The 14,796-nt window shown below is 35.9% G+C and overlaps 1 protein-coding gene across 3 annotated transcripts in view; it reads right to left on the bottom strand.

Annotated features, from left to right (window-relative positions):
* Positions 1-7,476: 7,476 nt before the first annotated feature.
* The window catches only part of LOC309855597 (fibronectin type III domain containing protein 3C1-like), a 48,435-nt gene continuing 41,115 nt past the window's right edge, over positions 7,477-14,796 (bottom strand). For all 3 annotated transcript variants that reach the window (XM_082716022.1, XM_082716024.1, XM_082716023.1), the window contains 2 exons: positions 8,737-8,858; positions 7,477-8,248 (listed from right to left, as the gene is read on the bottom strand). In XM_082716022.1, the coding sequence (XP_082572148.1) occupies positions 7,910-8,248; positions 8,737-8,858 (461 nt within the window). In that variant the 3' untranslated portion in view covers positions 7,477-7,909. The remainder of the gene's footprint in view (positions 8,249-8,736; positions 8,859-14,796) is intronic.

Here is a 14,796-nt window from a genome sequence, read left to right as displayed (position 1 = left end):
AATTCCAGGCTTTAAGCCATGCTGGTTGTAAGAACTCAGGAAAATCAGCCCCTCTCATTTTCCCAGTCAATGACTTTGGGGAAGTGTTCTCCTTATGCATTCCCATTTGTTCCTCTCTCTTGCCTTTCTCCATAACCATGGCTCCCTCCCCTCCACATTACCTGTGATCCATTTCAGTTCCAAACCACATCTCTATACTTCCTGCCTTCTTCAGTGTGGCTTTCCCACTCCCCCTTTAATTGTGGAATTTATTCTTTCAGTCTTCAGCTTGATTTCTGGGGTATTTAGAATGACTGGATAGTTATCAAGTCATGTTTGAGGCATGAGATGAGCCTAGGGTCCTCCTACTATGCCACCATCTTAGCTCTTCACCTCAATGCAGCTATTAAATTAAATTAGTTATACCATTACTTTTATAATTATTCATATTATTCTATAAAAGGAGACTAGAAAGCCATCACCAAATTGCTAATTATAATTATTTTTATTTTTTATTTTATTTTATTTTAAAAGATTTTTATTTGCTTATTTGAGACAGAGAAAGAGTATAAGTCAGGGGGAGGAGCAAATGGAGAGGGAGAAGCAGACTCCACTGAGCAGGGAGCCTGATGCAGGGCTCCATCCCAGAACCTTGAGATCATGACCTGTGCTGAAGGCAGATGCTCAACTGACTGAGCCACCTGGGCACCCCTAATTGTATATTTTTATTTGATAGTTCTACAGGTGATTTTTATGTTTTTTAGTGGTACATTTAAATTTTTCATATAAACACACATTCCTTATGTAACAATAAAATGCAATGCTATTATTTAAAAACTCACAAAATATAAAAATAAAAAGGCATAAAATAACTTTATGTTACTTATTGTATCTACATTATTATTTTCGATCCTTTTCATTTCCAGCCTTCACTCAAGTCTGCTGATACTCCTACTTTATCTCCAGACAGTGCCCGATAAACACTCTTGTTTTCAAAGTTTGAGATTATTTAGAAGTTTGAATTTTACATACTTAATTAAGTAAGTGTATTTTATAACTGTAAGTGGTTATGTAATCCTTAACCTTTGTGTTTTTCATAGTAAAATAACTCAGTGTGACTTAGCCAATTTTTAACAAACTCACTCTTATAATGTGATCAAACAAACTAAAATATCTAAGCAAGTGTGTGAAACAGAACTGAGCAATGCTTTATCCTTCTTTTTTAAAAAAAGGCATTGTGGTTTTTCTAGGCATATTATGTTGGTCAACTGACTTGATCAAATGTAAAATTATATTGTCCAGATTATTATATACTCACTTTGAACATATTGATAGTGAGAATTTTGGTAATTTTGTTCATTTGAGTTATACATTGAAAACTTACTCTATGCCAAACACTGAATGTGGCAGTTAGGATATGAAGATAAAGCCACAATTCTTTCCCTGAAGTTCACAGTTTAATGGAGAAAAACAAAGAATACTAATGAAACACAGTGTGTTAAGTGCTGTAATGGATAATGTAATGAGTTCTTTGTCATGATGTTAAGATTTCCCTCACTGCCTTATAATAGCTTTTGATTAGAAAAGTACATGATTGGATGTAGAATATAAACAAATAGAGCAAAAAAAAAAAAATGGGGTAGGGTAGGTAAAGAACATTAATGAGAAGAGTTATTCCCAGATTGGTGAGTGAGTAAATATGAGCCCAAAAAACCTACCTCACCAAAACAGGTCCCCAGAATGAAATAGACAAGGAAATATTGGTCTAATGCGTAGATACTGTTTTGGGAGTCAGGCACCCAGGGTTGATTTTAGCTGCTGTCCAGCTAAACAGTGATGCAGCCACCAAACGCAAAAAGTGGGTACATACTAAACATTGAGAAGATTGACAGACAAGCCAGAGAGGGGGAGAAAGTAAGTGAGCAGTCCAGAGAGATGAGTGTAATGGGATTTCAATGGTAAAATAAATCAGTATTGATTTCAGACTCTCAAAAATATTGGCCTTACACTTATCTCATCAGTCAGCAGTACTTAGAAGGGGTGTGCTAAAACTTTCTATCTCCTCATTTTTCCAGGAAAGTAGGAGGGTCATCTCTGGTCCTTTCATGGGATTGCTAGCTTAATGGATAAATAATATGTAGAAGAACTGGTGCCCAGATTACCCTCTTGGGCCTGCAGTCATGATTATTAAGGAGACAGGAATTTATTTTCTGGAATGTCTAGCTATTTAATAAATTTTACCCATTTTTTTGTACATCTAGTATTCACTAGAATACTAGTGTCATGCCTCTCAGTTATAATATTTGAGAGTAGAATCGTGTATAATCATTAACTTTCTTTTTTAAAAAATGTTTTATTTATTTACTTGACAGAGAGAGATACAGTGAGAGAAGGAATGCAAATGGGGAAATGGGAGAGGTAGAAGCAGGCTTCCCGCCAAGCAGGGAGCCTGATGGATGCAGGGCTGGATCCCAGAACCCTGGGTTCATGACCTGAGCCAAAGGCAGATGCTTAATGACTGAGCCACCCAGGCGCCCCCTTTCTGTTGCATTCCTGACAGAAGTAGCTCTCAAATTTGTAATGATGAGAAGTTAAATTCAAGAACCTTGGAGCAGCCAATTCCATTGTTGGAGCTTTACTTGTTAGGAAAACTTTCCTATTGCGAATTGAAACTGACTCCTGGTTCTTTTACGGTGTTGATTCTAGTTCCACTCTAGGCAGCTAGAATCATTGCTTTCACTCTGCAATAGACAACCTTGCTTGCTTATTTTTCTTCCTTGCCAAAGAATAGTTTTAGATCAGGTACTACCATTGACCACACAAAGATCAGGTTATCAATCTGTACAATAAGAATAATCATAAGGATGGAGTAAAGATGAATGAGATAGTATCTAATGATCCCTCAAAGAAATTATGAATACATTAGGAGAAAGGAGCTTCACCAGAGCAATTTAATATCATATGTGTTTATTTAACATTTAGGTTGAATCTTGGCATTGAAGAATATTACTAACAAAGCAAGCATCCAATGAGATTGCACAAACTTCTTTTTTCTGCAGTTGCTTCTCAACTCATCACTTAACTGTTAAAATCATATTCTTTTACTCAGAATTCCCGATTTTGTTCTCTAGGGCACAATTCAACTTGTTTATAATAAAATTAGACCCCTTTGTCACTTCAAAGTAGATGACTATAACATCAAATGAAAGTCAGGGTTTGCCAGAAACTGTTAACTCATATCTAGATAATAATATATTTTTTAACTTTTGGAAGCATGATGAAGATTTTTGTAGATAAGCTCATAAAGATACATTTTGATTCAAATTAAAATATCTGATTGCCTCCTCTATGTGTAGAAATTATATTGGTTAGATTGTCCTCAGCTTCAAGTAACAGAAACTGTCTCAAACTGTCTTTTTTTTGACCAGTCATTATCATTTTAATTTTCATGATAGCTTTCCCTTTTAAAAAATATTAAATAATTAAATAAATTTAATTTAAATTTAATTAAAAATTAAAATAAATTTAAATTAAATTTTAAATTTTAAATTTTTAAAATTAAAATTAAATAAAAATTTAATTTAAAAATTAAATAAAAATATTAAATATTTAAACATATTAAATATTAAAAACAGACTCCTACACAAGCAGTGGGCTAAATAAATCACATGGTAAATAAAAATATGTCTCAGAACAAAAGAAAAAGCAAGTATAATATTCTAAATCCCATGGGATGTAGCAAAAGTAGATGTTTGAATGAAATTTATACTATATAAATTTAATGCTAGTATTAAGAAATGCTAGTATTTAAATGCTAGTATTAAGATAAAAACAACATTATGCCATAGGGAACTAGGAAAAGAAGAAAGGTAGCTGAAAAATTAGTAGGGGATGGAAATAACAAAGAAATAAATAAAATAGAAACCAGAGTAAACAATAACATAACATTGAAAGTAAGGACCAGTTTTTCCAAAAAATAAATTTGACAGTGCTTTAACTACATTAATGGAGGAAAAAAGATGACTCAAAAACCAAAAAGAGAAATGGAAGGGAAAACAGTACAACAGATATAACAGAAATACATAGTGAGATGAGATTACTATAAACATTTATATACTAACAAATCAGATCACTTAGAAAAAAAACCCAGATAATTCCTAAAAAGGCACAAGTTACTGAGATTCAGTCAGAAATCTTGAATCTAAGATATGGGAAATCATCTTTGACCAATAACAAGAATGAAAGCTGACTTAGGACTCAAAAATCTCCCAGCACAAAAAAGCCCAAGACTACATGGTTTCATTGGAGAATTCTAGCAGACATTTCAAAAAATAATTACAATCTTTATCAAAATTTTACAAATAATAGAATAGAGGGAACACACTCAAAAGCATTCTATGAGGCTAGTATTACCCTGACACCTAAGTAGGATAAAAATAACACAAGTACTAAAAAATCTTTGTCAGACAACCTTTGCTACTCCAGCTTTTTTTGACATCCATTTGCATGATAAATGTTTCTAAATCTAAAGGTGTCTTGACATCTACAATGAGTCTTTTGTAGGCAGCATATAGATGGCCTTGTTTTTAAATTCATTCTGACACCCTCTGTCTTTTGATTGGAATGTTTAGTCCATTCACATTCAAAGTATGTATCTATTGCCATTTTATTACTTGTTTTATCTTTGTTTCTTGAGATTTTCTCTGATCCCTCTTTTTGTCTTTTATGGTTTGCTGATTTTCTTTGGTGATATATTTGGATTTCTTTCTCTGGATTTCTTTGTGTATTTCTTTGTGGTTTTTGCTTCATGGTAACCATGAGGTTTGTAAATTATCTTCTGTATATAGCACTCTGTGTTAAGTTGATGGTCATTTAAGTTTGAACCCATTCTTTACTCCTCCTCACATTTTAGGTATATGTTGTTATATTTTTTATCCTTTATTTTGTGAGTTCCTTGACTGATTTTTTAAAGAAATATTCATTTTCACTACCTTTGTGTTTCCTACCTTTATACTGTTAGTTTTGTTCTCTCCTTTACACTCAAAGAATCACCTGTAATATTTCCTGCAGGGCTGTATTAGTAGTCATGACTGTCTTAAGTTTTTGTTTGTCTGAGAAACTCTTTGTCTCTCTGTTCTGAATGATAGCCTTGCTGTATAGAGTATTCTTCACTGCAGATTTTTCCCATTCAACACTTCGACTATATCATGCCGCTTCTTTATGAATTGGAAATTTTCTGCTAAGAAATCCCTTGCTAACTTTATGGATTTTCTTTTGTAACTCACTGTCTTCTTTTATCTTCCCCTTTTAAATTTTTTTTCTTTATCAGTATATTTTGCTAATTCTTTACAATTTGTCTTGGTGTGTATCTCCTTTTGTTGATTATGATGGGAGGTCTTTGTGCCTCCTGGATCTGGGTATGTTACTTTCCCCAGATGAGGGAAGTTTTGAGTTATTGTTTCTTCAAATAAATGTTCTGTACCCCTTTCTCTTTCTTCAGGGACTCCTGAAATATGAGTGTTGTTATATTTCTTGGAGCACTGAGTTCCCAGTCTATTTTCATGTTGTGTAATTGCTTTTTCTCTCTTGTTCAGCCTGATTACTTTCCATTATTCTATCTCCTAGGTTACTAATTTCTTCCTCTGTTTCTTGCACCCTGCTATTCATTCCATCAAGTGTGTTTCTCATCTTCTTTATTTCTATAATTTAAATTCAGTTAATTTTATAGAATGTATTATTAGTTTCAGAGGTAGAGTGCAGTTATTGATCAGTTTTATGTAACATCTAGTGTTCATTGCATCACATGCCCTCTTCAATGTTCATCATCCAGTTACCCCATCTTCCTATTGCCTCCTCTCCAGTAGTAACCCTCAGTGTTTCCTATGATTAAGAGTCTCTTACAGTTCGTCTAGTGTGTGTTTCTCATCTTGTTTATTGAACCCTTTATCTCTGCCATGTTATTTCTTTTTTAAAAGATTTTATTTATTTATTTTAGAGTGAGAGTGAGAGAGAGACAGAAAGCACTAGAGAGTATGAGTGGGGCGGGAGGGGCAGAGGGAGAGGGAGAAGCAGATTCCCTGCTGAGCAGGGAGCCCATCACAGCAGTCAATCCCAGGACCTGAGCTGAAGGCAGATGCCCAACCCACTGCACCACCTAGACACCACTGACATGTTATTTCTTATCTCTCTGGTAAGGGTCTTACTCATGTTTTCCTTTCTTTTCTCAAGTCCAGTGAGTATCCTTAAGATTGCTAATTTAAATTCTCTATCAGACATGTTACTTATATCTGCTTCATTTAGATCACTGGCAATGGCCTTGTCCTGTTCTTTCATTTGGGATAAATTTCTCTTCTCATTTTGTTTAGGTTTTGGTACCCTTTTCTCTGTGTTAGGAAAGTCAGCTGTATCTCCTGTTCTTGGAGGGTAATAGCCTTATGAAGAGGTCCTGTATTGCCCTGCTGTGTAGTGTCCCCTGTCCCCCTGGGCCTGGCAGTTTTGTTAGTGTCTCCCATGGGTGCTGTGTTTGCTGTGCTCTTTTGTCTTGGTTGCTTTATCCTTCAGGCCAGTCATCTGCAGAGTCCCTCTTTGCCTGTTATGGGAAGTGTTTGGGCTCTGGCCCGAATGTGGCACATTTTAACTAGGTGTGCTCTGGTCTGTTTGTGAAATGAGAGGTTACCTGGCTCTGCAAAACTCCTATGTTGGGAGATGCAGCATGAGGAGATATTTGGCTGGTCTTCTCGGGGATGGGGCCTACTGTGCTGGGACCAAGGCAAGCATGACCATGAGGGGGGATTCTATGGGACTGTAGAGGGGGAGCAGGGCTCTGTATAAGCAAGTTAGGTAGTAAGTATCAGTACTGCGCTGGTTCCCACAGGTGACCCTGTGCTTATGCTAAGGGGAAAGATACAGGAAAATTATGCCTGACAGTCCCTTTTTTTCTAAAGAAGTCTCTCTGTGAACACTCTCTTGGATGGGTTCTGAGATAAGTGAATAACCTCCACACTATGTGCCCTAGGCACTCTTCAAGTCACTGTTTTCTCACTGTATCTACAGGTTGTTTGCCTGCCTTTTTTTCCAGAGCAGTACACTGCCTCTGGACTCTATCCCAGCCAAGACCACTGACCTTTAACACTCTAGGCTTCAAGCCCTGCTGGTTGCAACAAACCACAAAATTTGGCCTCACTATCCAAGCCAATTGCTATGGGGATTCATTTTCCCCACCAGCTCCCCTGTGTGCTACTCTGTCTTTCACCAGAAGAAATCATTTTAATATACTGTGTACAAATATGAGTCATTATATGTATTTTTAATAATTTTGATTATGGAGTAACCACCACTGGGTGCATTTTAGAGTTTAGAATAGTATAAAATGGCTCCCCACTTTCCAGCTTCTACTCACAAAGTGCCAATAAGTTACTATTTACCCACTATCAAAGTTAATTATCAGGGTACAAGCTAAACAGCTGAATATACTACTTTGAAAAAATTACAGTACAGTTGGTAGATATGTTTTTATTTCATATGAATGTAAGTTGACATATAGAATTGACTTTTCCCACTTTCTTCTGAATAAAATTCCAAAATGATGTTATCCTCCCACAATTCTCAAAAATTTACAAAATATTACTTAGAAAAATTAAGGCAGAAAATAGCTTTCATGAGAGGTTTTAGATAGTTTTACATTGTAGTGGAAGTATTTTTGTTGCTAACATTTTCAAATTTGAAATAGAGCTATTTCCTTATAAAATCTCCTCTATTGTCACAATAAATTTCTTGAGTGTTAAGGCAGTTCTTTTGCTGTGAGATAAACTTTCACAAGGATATCTACCAAATGAGATTTAAAGTAAGAATTAAGATGTATCTAGCAATTTCTAAATTTGATGTAATTTGTTTTAGAAATTCCTAAAAAGGTAAAATGCATAAAACTATACTAGTTGATTAGAAAATGTTGAATTATAACAGCACACAGAATAGCAACTAGTGCAAATCCTATCACAAGGATTAGGACAAATGTATCATCACTCATTTCTGTCCTGGGCTTATCATCTTTCTCTTCACCAGTGCTGCTTCCTGCCTTTCCTCCACCACCTTTTCCAGGCCTTGGATGTTGCTTATGTGTTGAGAAAAGAACGCTGGGGCTATATGGTCCCCAGAGCTCTTGTGTCCCAGCAGAATTCTGATATTGGCGTCCAGCACAGACCTTGAAGCGATAATGTGCATTTGTCACAAAGTTGGAAAAGGAGAATGAAGTGTTTGGTCCTTTATATATCTAAAGAAAAATGAGACAAAATGAAAATTATATTTTCAATAAAAAATATGGTATTGTTTTTGACAATAACTTATGAGTTAACTCATTCACCTCATAAATATATTCAAAGAAAAACTAAAAGTTTATGCTTACAGTATTTAATATCATGATAACCCAGTACTGTTCAGGTAATTTTGTCCAATGTAAGAAATAACAAAAGACTTAAAATTGATTGTTAAACTTTAATTGCATTTGGTTAGGAATGAGTTGTGGACATAAGTGAAACCTAGAAATATTAAATCATTCAATAGCAATATGTTAATTGAATGAATAAGCAAATATATCCCAAAATAGTATGTACATAAAGCTTTAGGGAGGAGGTAGTACTTTTGGATAAGATTTCATTGCTTTAAACATTCTGAAAAGATATCTTAGTACTCAGGAAAAGCTCAATGCCCAGTAGATTATAAAATTTAAAAATTTTAAGGACTAAATTTACAAGAATTTACCAGGTCAGTTCCTTTTTGACTGATGAGTTGTAGATTATAAACAATGGGATCTCCTTTTATTGGCTCCAAAGACTCCCATTTGATCTCACAAATATTGCTATTCACGTGCTGTAATTTAGGTGCTAGAAAAAGAGAATTTCAGTTTAGAGGGTTTTTTTTTCTAGATGATCTTGAATATGTTGAATTTTGATACAGTTTTCCATGATGATTAAAAGGCAGTCCATGTAGTCTTAATCTAAGAAATATATAGTTATAGTTTGCATTATAAAGCCTTTTGCAATACCATCAGGCATCTGAATAATTGCAATAAAAACTTTAAGAACTTAAAACTGTCAATAATTCATGTTTGTTTGTTAGTAAGACCTTATTACAAGTTTTATTACTATTGTTTAATCCCTATTGGTATCTTTTGCATTGTATTTCTATGGTGCATGATACATTTAGAAGCATTTCACATACATTAACAGTTTTTTGAAAGATTTTATTAGTTTATTAGAGAGAAAGAGCAGGGAGGAGGGGCAGAGGGAGAGGGGAGAGAATCCTAAGCAGACTCTGGGGTGGGCATGGAGCCTGATGTGGGGCTCAATCACATGACCTGAGCTGAAAGCAAGAATCTGATGCTCAACTGACTGCACCACTCAGGTGCCCCACATGTGTTAATAATTTTATTTTAGGATCACAGCAGCTGTAGGAGGAAAGGAAGGAGGGCAGGGTCTTTATTTATGTTATTAGTCTCTCTACATTTCAGGAAAATGGGTCTTAAATATGTAAGAAGAGAGCAAGTCATTATTGTGGTGTAAGTAATGTTTATTTTATTTTTTTTTCTAAGTCATGCTTAATTCCAGTATGTTACAGTTAGCTTTTCAATGAGGACAAACTACTTCATAATGGTGATTGGACTTGTGTAGAAAGATTGGAATAACTGAATTTCACAAGAAGGAATAAATGTTCAAAGCTTGAGCTTTCATGACTGTGAAGTTACCTTGTTGTGTAAAAAAAAAAAGCAGTTTATTTCACTGTTCAAATAGCAAGATTAAATTCAGAGTTTCAGAAATTACCAAATATGAAGTTACAAATTTGTACTAAATATGTGCGAATATGTGCTATATACTAAGTATATTTTTTAGCTTTAATCAGTATAATTATATGTATCAGCTGATTTTTTGTGTGTTTTAATCCAAGTAAGATGTAGCAAGGAATGAATATCATGACAAAGTAAAAGGAGGACTATGATGGGGACCAGGAACCTACCATTCCAATTTTGGCTCTGTTACTGTTTAACATTGTTCTTTAGTTAGGTTACTTATCATTCAGGGAATTCTTTCTCTTAAAAAAAAAAAAGGCTATGGTGCTAGAGTGATTGGCTGGATTAGTTGATTTCAAAGACATTTTAAAAATATTGCGATATTTGGGGGCAGAGTAGTAGGACCCTAGGCTTGTCACATCCCACTAACACTATTGGATAACTATCAAATAACCCTAAATAGCCCAGAAATCCACCCAAAGACTGACAGAACAAACTACACAACTAAAGGAGAGAAGAGACAACACTGAAGAAGGTAGGAAATGTGGAGACATGATTTAGGGGAGAAAAGGATCTTGGCTGCTGTGGAGAGGAGGTTGCCTTGTTATGGAGAAGGGTTAGAGAGAGAGGGGCACACAGGGGAATGCACAAGGAGAATGTTTCCCCATAACTGTTGAGTTGGAAAACAAGAGGGGCTGAATTTCATGAGTTCTTGCAACCAGTGAGTCTTAAAGCCTGGAGTTTTAAAGGTCGGTGGGCTTGGCTGGGGTAGAACTCTGCTCTTGGAGAGAATGCTGGCAAACAACCCAGAGGCATGCAGTGAGGAGACAGGGATCTGAAGAATTTGTGGGGCACATGGAGGGGAGACTATTTACTCTTCTTGGAGTGCTTCTAAGAGGGGCAGTGTTTATGAAGATACCTCTTGGTGAACAAAGCAGCTGGCAGGCACCATTTCCCTCCCTGGCCACTCAGCATAAACACACAGCCACCTATACTGGCTGGCTAATTTGCTTACACCAAGTCCCACACCCCTGTGCTCTGGCAGTTCTGCCCATCTCAGTCAAGCTTGTTTCAGTACCAGTGCAGCAGCTCCCTCCCCCTATCAGACCAGCACAAACCTCTGCCCAGAACATGTCTCCCAATGAGAGATTTCTGCAAGGCCTCAGTTCTAGTGGAAGTTAGTATCAAGTCTCATTTCACAAGAAGATCAGAGCACACTTAGCACTCTCCACATTAAAGTCAGAGCCCAAACACTGCCCAGGCAAGGCAAGGCAAGGAAAACCTCTGCAGATGACTGGCCCAAAGGATAGAGGAGACAAAACAGAGAACAGCAGAGTACACACAGCACATGCCAAATACGCTTCCTGAATTCTGGACACCACATGACCTCTTCCTCATAAAGTGGTTACTTTCAGGAGCAGGAAGCATAAGTGACTTTTCTAATACAGAATAGAAGGAGGAGACTTGGGCAAAATGCCATTACAGAGAAATTTATCAAGTGAAAGAACAAGATAAGGCCATAGAAAGAGATATAAGGGAAACATAAAAAAATTAAAAGCAGAAGACAAAGAAGTCCTTAACTTATAAGGGAAGGCCCATAAGGCTAGCTGGGGTTTTCTCAACAGAAACTTGGCAAGTGAGAATAGAGTGGAATGGTATATTCAAAGTACCGAATGGGAAGAATCTGCAGGCAAGAATACTCTATCCATCAAGGCTGTCATTCAGAATAGGAGAGATAAAGAGTTTCCCAGACAAACAAAACTAAAGGAGTTTATGACCACTAATCAGCCCTACAAGAAATATTAAATATTTTTCACTCAGTGAGTGGAAAGACCAAAAGTTACAAAGATAGGAAAGGATCAGAGGGAATCTCCAGAAACAACAACAAAACAGATAATAAAATGGCAATACATACATATCTATTAATAATTGCTTTGAGTGTGAATGGAATAAATGCTCCAATCAAAAAGACATCAGGTGTGAGGATGGATAAAAAACACAAGGCCCATTGATATGCGCTGCCTGTAAGAGAATCATTTTATTTTAAGTTTTTTTAAACATTTTTTTTAAAGTTTTTATTTATTTGACAGAGATCACAAGTAGGCAGAGAGGCAGGCAGAGAGAGAGGGGGAAGCAGGCTCCCTGCTGAGCCAAGAGCCTGATGTGGGGCTCGATCCCAGGACCCTGAGATCATGACCTGAGCTGAAGGCAGAGGCTTAACCCACTGAGCCACCCAGGCGTCCTTTCTAAGTTTTTAAAAAGAGTTTACTTGTCTATTAGAGAGAATGAGTATGAACGGGGGGAGGGGCTGAGGGAAAGGGAGAAACAGTCTCCCCACTGAGGAGAGAACACAACATAGGGCTCAGTTCCAGGACCCTGAGCAGAAGGCAGATGCTTAACCAACTGAGTCACCCATGCATCCCAAGAGACTCATTTTAGGTATAAACACACCTGCAGATTAAAAGCGAGGGGATGGAGAAACATTTATTGTACAGATGTATGTCAAAGGAAAGCCAGAGTTACAATAATTATATTGGATAAACTAGACGTTAAAGACTGTAAGAAGTGATAAAGAAGGGCAGTATATCATAATAAAGGGTACAAGCCAACAGAAGATCTAATAATAGAAAATATTTATGCCCCCAACATGGGATCACCCCAATATACAAACCAATAACAAACATAAAGGAACTAATTGATAATAGAGTCATACTAGGGGACTTTAACACCCCACATACATCAATGGGCAGATCATCTAAGCAGAAAATGAATAAGGAAACAATGGCTTTGAATGACACACAGGACCAGACGGTATTAACAGATAAATTTAGAACATTCCACCCTAAAGAAGCAGAACACACTTTCTTTTCAAGTGCATATGGGACATTAGCCAGAATAGATTAGATACTAGGTCACAAATCAGGCCTCCATAAGTGCAAAAAGATTGAGATCATACTATGCATTTTTTTTTCTGACCACATTGCTAAGAAACTTTAAGTCAACCACAAGAAAAACATCTGGAAAGATCACAGATACATAGAGGTTAAACAAAGGGCCAAACAGGAATTCAGAGAAGAAATAATACATGGAAACAAATGAAAATGAAAACACAAGTGGTCTTAAACCTTTGGGATGCAGCGAAACTGGTGATGAGAGGGAAGTATATAGCAATAAGGCCTACTTCAAGAAGCAAATAGACAACCTAATCTTACATTTAAAGGAACCATAAAGTCTAAAAGCCAGCAGAAGGAAGAAAATAATAAAGATTAGAGCAAAAATAAATGATATAGAACCTAAAAAACAACACTACAGAAATACAACTCTAAGACAAGATTATGAAAAACTATATTCCAGTACATTGGACAACCTGGATGAAATGGGTAAATGCCTAGAAACATAAACTACCAAGACCAAAACAGGAAGAAATAGAGTACTTGACCAGACTGATAACCAGCCATAAAATTGAATTTGTAATAAAACAACTCCCCCAAAACAAAGATCCAGACAAGATGGCTTTACAGGTGAATTCTATCAAACATTTAGGGAAGAGTTAATACACCTCCTTCTTAAACTATTCTAAAAAAAGCAATGAAAACTTCCAAACTCATTCTTTGAAACCAGCAGTACCCTGATACCAAAGCCAGAGAAAGACTCCACTAAAAAAGAGAACTAATGGCCAACATCCCTGATGAACACAGATGCAAAAAGTCCTCAAAAAAAAAAAAAAACCAACTAGGAAACTGAGTCCAAGTACACATTAAAATAATCATTTAGCACAATCAAGTAGGATTTATTCCTGAGCTGCAAGTGTGGTTCAGTATTCCCAAATCAATCACTGTGATACACCACATAACTCAAAGAAAGGATAAGAGCCATATAATTATTTCAATGGATGTATAAAAAGCATTTGACAAAATACATCTCTTTGTGATAAAATCCCTGAATAAAGTAGATTTAGAGGGAACATATCTCAACATAATAAAGACTATATATGAAAAATCCAGGGCTAATCTTCTCTTCACTGGGGAAAAACTGAGAGCTTTTCCTCTATTTTCAAGAACAAGACAGGAATGTCCACTCTCACTTTCATAGTACTGAAAGTCCCAGCCTCAGCAGTCAGAAAACGAAAAGAAATAAAATTCATCAAAATCAACAAGGAAAAAGTCAAACTCTTACTCTTTTCAGATGATATGATACTTTATATGTAAAATTGAGAAGAATCCGCCAAAAAATAGCTAGAACTGATTCAGTTACAGGATACAAAATCAATGTACAGAAATCTGTTGCATTTCTATACACCAATAATGAAGCAGGAGAAAGAAATTAAGGAATCCATTCCATTTGTAATTGCACTAAAAACCGTCAGATACCTAGGAATAAACCTAACCAAAGAGATGAAAGACCTGTACTGTGAGAACTATAAAACATTAATGAAACAAACTGAAGATGACACAAAGAAATGGAAAGACATTCCGTGCTCATGGATTGGAATAACAAATATTGTTAAAATGTCTATATTACCCAAAGCAATCTATACATTTAATGCAATCCCTCATCAAAATACCATGAGTATTTTTCACAGAGCTAGAACAAACAATACTCAAATTTATATGGAACCATAAAAGACCCTGAATTGCCAAAGCAATTTTGAAAAAGAAAAGAAATGCTGGAGTTACCACAATCCCAGATTTGAAATTACACTACAAAGCCGTAGTGATCAAAACAGTATGGTACTAGCACACATATAAGCACATAGATAAATGGAACAGAACAGAATACCCAGAAATGAAAATTGGTCAATGACTAAATGGAATTTTGTCAGTTTTTCTTTGACAGAGAAGGAAAGAATATCCAATGGGAAAACTTCTCTTCAACAAATGGTGTTGGGACAACTGGATAGCAACATGTAAAAGAATGAAACTGGGCCACTTTCTTGTACCATATACAAAAATGAATTAAAAATGGTTTAAAGATCTAAATGTGAGAGAAGAATTATAAAAATCATAGAGGAAGAAACAAGCAGTAAATTCTTTTAC

This window comes from Mustela nivalis (genome assembly GCF_964662115.1).
Source record: "Mustela nivalis genome assembly, chromosome: X".
In the NCBI taxonomy this organism is placed as follows: domain Eukaryota; kingdom Metazoa; phylum Chordata; class Mammalia; order Carnivora; family Mustelidae; genus Mustela; species Mustela nivalis.
The sequence above is the reverse complement of the archived record's forward strand: the minus strand, read 5'-3'. Positions and strand labels throughout refer to the sequence as shown.